The 5,496-nt window shown below is 57.2% G+C and overlaps 1 protein-coding gene across 1 annotated transcript; it reads left to right on the top strand.

The window, feature by feature from the left end:
• Window positions 1–1,200: 1,200 nt before the first annotated feature.
• Window positions 1,201–3,518, top strand: ADM (adrenomedullin). Its single transcript, XM_012456678.2, has 4 exons — window positions 1,201–1,357; window positions 1,796–1,914; window positions 2,067–2,216; window positions 2,442–3,518. The coding sequence occupies exons 2-4, from the start codon at window positions 1,817–1,819 to the stop codon at window positions 2,797–2,799; spliced, it is 606 nt and encodes a 201-aa protein (XP_012312101.1). The 5' UTR covers window positions 1,201–1,357; window positions 1,796–1,816; the 3' UTR covers window positions 2,800–3,518.
• The last annotated feature ends 1,978 nt before the right edge of the window (window positions 3,519–5,496 follow it).

The raw sequence follows: 5,496 nt of genomic DNA, 5'->3' as shown, positions 1-5,496 counted from the left end.
GAAGAGCACAAACGGGTGACAAACGTGTTTGGCGTGATTCATCATGAACAGGCACAAATTCTTTGGGCGAGGGCTGGGACTCTCCTTTCCCCCTTGAGGAGATGGTGACCCCAGCCTAGAGGAATCCACGCCGCGCCCCAGTCGGCCGTGCTGGCTTGCCGGGCCGAGTAGGGACTCTGCTTATTCCCACCTGCAGGGTGACTTCCCCTCTCTGTAGATACCTCCCCTCTCTGAACTTGAATTTTCTACCTGCCGTAATGGGAAAAGTAATGTTACCTTCCTTGCCTAACTCAAGGGTGCGTGTGAAGCTCAAAGTAGACTGGGATGTGGTCGTGCTTGGTAAACTGTAAAATGATTAGCATTCGTGAAGCGTTAGTGTGCTCCCTGGCAGTCAGTCCTCACGTTTACGATGGATGAACGAAGGCAGCCGGGCAAACTCTCAGGTTATGACCTTATAAGGCATATTTGGATTACAAGGAGGCAAAATGAAACAGTGCCTTTCCTCCTAATTTTGGTTATTCCTATATTTCCAAATAGAAATGTAAATTCTGAAATTTCAGGTAATTCCCCCCTCCAAATTCCAGTTCTCAATTCAGCCTTTCTGAGCTCGTCCCTATTTCGAAATCTTACTAGCCCATCCCGAAACTCCGGGGTCTCAGTCGCTCTGGGGGACTGGCGAGTCCAGCTCCTCTCGGCTCCGCTACGTCCCTGCCCCGACCCCTCTGCGGGAGTCTGGGGTCGCGGCCGGGTCAGGCGCCAAGCCGGCAGGGGGCGCGGTCCACTCGAGGCCACAGCTCCCCAGGTCCGGGGCTCGGGCCATCCACGCGGTCCCTCCTGCGGGCTCTTGCTGTTCTTCGCCAGGAGGCTCTGCACTCCAGGCTGCATACGTCCTGGATATGGACCTCGAGAGGTTGTAGTGGCGCCCCTTCGCCCTGGCGTACCTTCTGAACCCTGTGCCCAGAGAGTTAGCGCTGTGGCGGTTCCGCACCAAGCGCCTGGAGCCTATACCTAAGCCACGAGGGACCCCCCCACACACACCTCTCGCCCCACTCCAAACCCAGTTTCAAAGCAATGCGCGCGTCCGAGAGCCTGAGTGCGCGTGCCGGAAGAAAGAAAGGGCGGGCAGCCAGGCTGCCCAGGCCCCGCCCCGCCACTCCCCCATCCCCAGCGAGCTTATAAAGGGCAGGAACAGAGCTGGCCACTCAGTGGTTTCTTGGTGACACCAGATAAAACAGCTCGAGCTTTGCCACTTCGGGCTTCTCACTGCAGTTGGGCTTGGACTTTGGGGTTTTGCCACTGCCAGTGGGACGTCTGAGACTTTCTCCTCCAAGTACTTGGCAGATCACTCTCTTAGCAGGTAAGTGCCGCAGTCCCTGCGGGTTAAGAGGTGGGGCGTCGGCAGTGCTTGCCAAGGTCTTCGACTGGGAGCGCTGGGTGAGGGGAACAATCCACTTTGGGGGGTTCCCTGAGGGGTTCATCCCAAATCCTTGGCCCAGCTCGTGCATACAACTGGAGATCCAGAGACCCAGTCTCCTCTGCTCCGTCTGCCAAGTTCCAAGAAGTTGAGCAGGGACCCTCTGGGAGCCTGGCGGGGTGCAGCGGCCTCCCTTGCAGGGCCTGTCACCCGCCCGGCGGGTGCAAACGCCTCTGGCGCCTCTCTACGCCGGGGAAGATAAGCGTCTGAGCCCGGGAGAGCGCTGGCTATACCCGCCCGCGCCGGGGCCCGCCCTCCGTGCCCCGCCTGGGCGGTGCAGCTGGCCCGGTTGCTCAGGCTCGGCTCTTTACTCTTTTCCAGGGTCTGCGCTTAGCAGCTGGGATGAAGCTGATTTCCGTCGCTCTGATGTACCTGGGCTCGCTCGCCTTCCTAGGCGCTGACACCGCTCGGTTGGACGTCGCGTCAGAGTTTCGAAAGAAGTGAGTCCCAGGCAGCGGCTTCCCCCGTCCTGGTATCTGGCAGACAAGGGGAGCTGACGGTTGGTCCCGAAGGTCTAGAAGTGAATGGGAGCAGGGACAGGCAGGGGGACGTCGCTAGAACCCACGCGAATCGGGCTGCTTATGTTTTCCAGGTGGAATAAGTGGGCTCTGAGTCGTGGGAAGAGGGAACTGCGGATGTCCAGCAGCCACCCCACTGGGCTCGCTGACGTGAAGGCAGGGCCTGTCCAGACTCTTATTCGGCCCCAGGACATGGAGGGCGCCTCTAGATGCCCCGAGGACAGGTAACTATGCCCGGTGCTGCCCAGGGACGGGAGGGAAGGAGGGTGTGCGGGAGGAGCTCCCACTCTCCACTACCCTGGCTCTGGGGATTGTCGGGGCTAGACGGCAGCTCAGATAGCGCGATCAGTTTCCAGCTCCCTCTGGCCCCAGAATGGCTCCCGTTCCCTGTGGCTGGGACCAGAGCCCTGCTTGATGGGGTCTCAAGTTGCCTTTTTTCACCCTCGCAGCAGTCCGGATGCCGCCCGCATCCGAGTCAAGCGCTATCGCCAGAGCATGAACAACTTTCAGGGCCTCCGGAGCTTTGGCTGCCGCTTCGGGACGTGCACGGTGCAGAAGCTGGCACACCAGATCTACCAGTTCACAGACAAGGACAAGGACAACGTCGCCCCCAGGAGCAAGATCAGCCCCCAGGGCTACGGCCGCCGGCGCCGGCGCTCCCTGCCCGAGGCCGGCCAGGGTCGGACTCTGGTGTCTTCTAAGCCACAAGCACACAGGGCTCCAGCCCCACGAGTGGAAGTGCTCGCCACTCTCTTTAGGATGCAGGCGCCCAGGGCACAGCGAACAGTCGCGCAAGCATCCCGCTAGTGCCTCCCGAGACGGAGGACTTCCCGAGCGGTGTGGGGACCGGGCTGTGAGAGCCTTGCAGAGACCCCGGGTCCGGGAGGCACCGTCTGGCGGCGAGCTCTGGCTTTGCAAGGGTCCTTTCTTCTGGGGGCCTCGCTTCCTTAGCCTTGCTCAGGCGCCGGTGCCCCTGGGGGGGCGGGCAGAAGAACTCAAGGGAGTGTTTGCCAGGCTTAAGGAGAGGAGAAACTGATAAATGAATGCTGAGACCCCCGGGGCAGGGGTCTGGATCCACTGCCGTGCTCGCCCACAAACTGATTTCTCACAGCGTGTCACCCCACCAGGGCGCAAGCCTCACTATTACTTGAACTTTCCAAAACCTAGAGAGGAAAAGTGCAATGCGTGTTGTACATACAGAGGTAACTATCAATATTTAAGTTTGTGCTGTCATGATTTTTTTGTAACTTCAAATATAGAGATATTTTTGTACGTTATATATTGTATTAAGGGCATTTTAAAATCAATTATATTGTCCCCCTCCCCCTATTTTAAGACGTGAATGTCTCAGCGAGGTGTAAAGTTGTTCGTTGCGTGGAACGAAAGTGTGTTTGTGTTTGTGTGCATGAAAGATCAAGACTGATTACCTCCTGTGTGGAAGAAGGGAACACCGAGTCTCTATATAATCTATTTACATAAAATGGGTGATATGCGAACAGCAAACCAATAAACTGTCTCAATGCTGATTCATTCCCTCGGCTCCGCTCTCGGGTCTAGGGAGGGAGAGAGCCCTGGTCCCGGCCCGCCCAGGAGCCTTGGGGTCCCGCCACCGCGCTTGGGGAAGTGGGACGGCGGCGCGTGCAGGTGCTGGCCCTACTCTGAGCGGGCTGAGTCACGAGGTCTGTTCTCTGTGTGGGGCGCGCAGAGCACATGTCCTGGGTGCGAATCAGGGCTTCGCGGAGACGCCCGAGGTCACCGCCTGGCGTGGCGGCCAGGCGGGGCGGGGGTAGGGGAGCCCTAGTAGGTTGGCGAGCCTGGACTCTCGGGTTGCGCAACAGAGTCCAAGATTTATTATAGGGTTACTCACAGAACCCTGCACGAAAGCGCGCTTCGAAGAGTTGGGGTGGTCTCTGAGGCCTTCTAAGAGAGGCGTTCCTCCTGCCTGCGCGGGTTTTTAAAGTTCCAAGCCGCCCCAGCAATACGTGGAGACACCTCCAGCAGACCCAGTAACCCCCAGTAACCCCAGCTCTGCCCGGGCCTGAGCGCCCGTGGGCTCAGGGGCGAGGCTGCGGCGCCCCCTGCCGGCAGCCGGAACGGGCCCAGCGCCGCCAAGCCGTACGTGCGGTTTAATAAGTTCTCCTACGTGGGAGTCAGCACACAGCCTTAATGAAAGAGGAAAGAAAGAAAAAAAAGAAAGAAACAGTTTGCAGATGCCAACCAGGGCCGCCCTCATACACCCCCGAGACCTGCACCGCGGCTCCCTGTTCTGGGACAGTGACTCAGCGCCCACACGCTGCGCAGCGTGCAGCTGCCGGCTGGAGGCGGGCGGGACGGACGTGCCGCCGGAACCGTGAGCCTCCGACGGCCTGAGACCTTCATTGTTCCGCCTCCCCTCGCCGCTCACCTCTTCCTTCCTCCTTCCCAAGTCTTTTTTCATTTTTTCTCCACTTCTCTCCAGCCTTCCTCTCTCTCCCTCCTTCCTTCCTCCTTGCTTTCTTTATATGCCTTATCTTCTGAGGTTGACCTCAGTTCCGGCTGTAGACGGACACTAAGCCCCCCGTTAAGTGACCGGAAAGACAGGGGACATGAGAATAGTTAGGACATAAGGGGAGAGTAAAGAGAGGCACCCCTGATTTTGATTTCGGGGTGCCCCATTTGTCTCATCCAATGTCCTGAAGACCCAAGATAGAGACCAGCAGCTTGTCTTTCCAAAAAGCTTTCCTGATCTCAATGTCAGTGCTTGTAGGTGATCTCAGAAACCTGCTGAAGAAAACCTGAAGATAAGTTTGGAGAATGAAAATGTTTCCAGGTCGCCTACAGCCTTCTGGGGCTTTTGCACATTACAGGGCCCCATCCGAGGGGCTAGAATGTTTAGTTTCTTGCAGCAGAAGCCTGCATAGGGCCTCTCTCTTAGTCTGGGGTCCAGAGATACCTCATTCCAAAGCAGTTTCAATTTAGAAGAAAGTAAACTGGAGCACATAGAATTTCCTGAAGACCACACAAAGCCTCAATTTGGGCACCTGGCTGTTGACAGTGCCAATCTTATATAGTTCATTGTCCTATTTGATCGTAATAATCGTGTGAGGTTTACCAGAATTGAGGGGGTTAGAAATGCAGCCACAGACCATTCTTGTCCTCAAGGGCCTTTCAGCAAAAGATTCACTTTGTGGGAACTCTGTGCCAGGCACTGAAATGGCACCAGGCATGTATGAATGAAAGAATGACTAAAGATTCCCATCACGGAATTTCTGTGCCAGTGAGCGGGTTCTGGGTGGTCTGAAGGGGCTACAGAAACTGCAGAGAGCAGCGAACACTTCAGCCTCGCAGACAGTGGCTCAAGATTAGACACTCACTCCTTTCCTTCAGCCAAGGTTTGTCCTGTAGCCACAAAGTGCTCCAGCCAAACCTCACCCTGGCACAGCGTCAGCCAGCAAACAAAGCTGCCAAAGGCAGGTTGGGCACTAGCTTAGGGCGGTTGTGAGCAGGGAACAGGCGTCTAGCCTT

This window comes from Aotus nancymaae, unplaced genomic scaffold (assembly GCF_030222135.1).
Source record: "Aotus nancymaae isolate 86718 unplaced genomic scaffold, 86718_ANA_hifiasm-v0.15.2.pri h1tg000059l, whole genome shotgun sequence".
Classification (NCBI taxonomy): domain Eukaryota; kingdom Metazoa; phylum Chordata; class Mammalia; order Primates; family Aotidae; genus Aotus; species Aotus nancymaae.
This window is presented reverse-complemented; position numbering and strand designations above follow the sequence as displayed.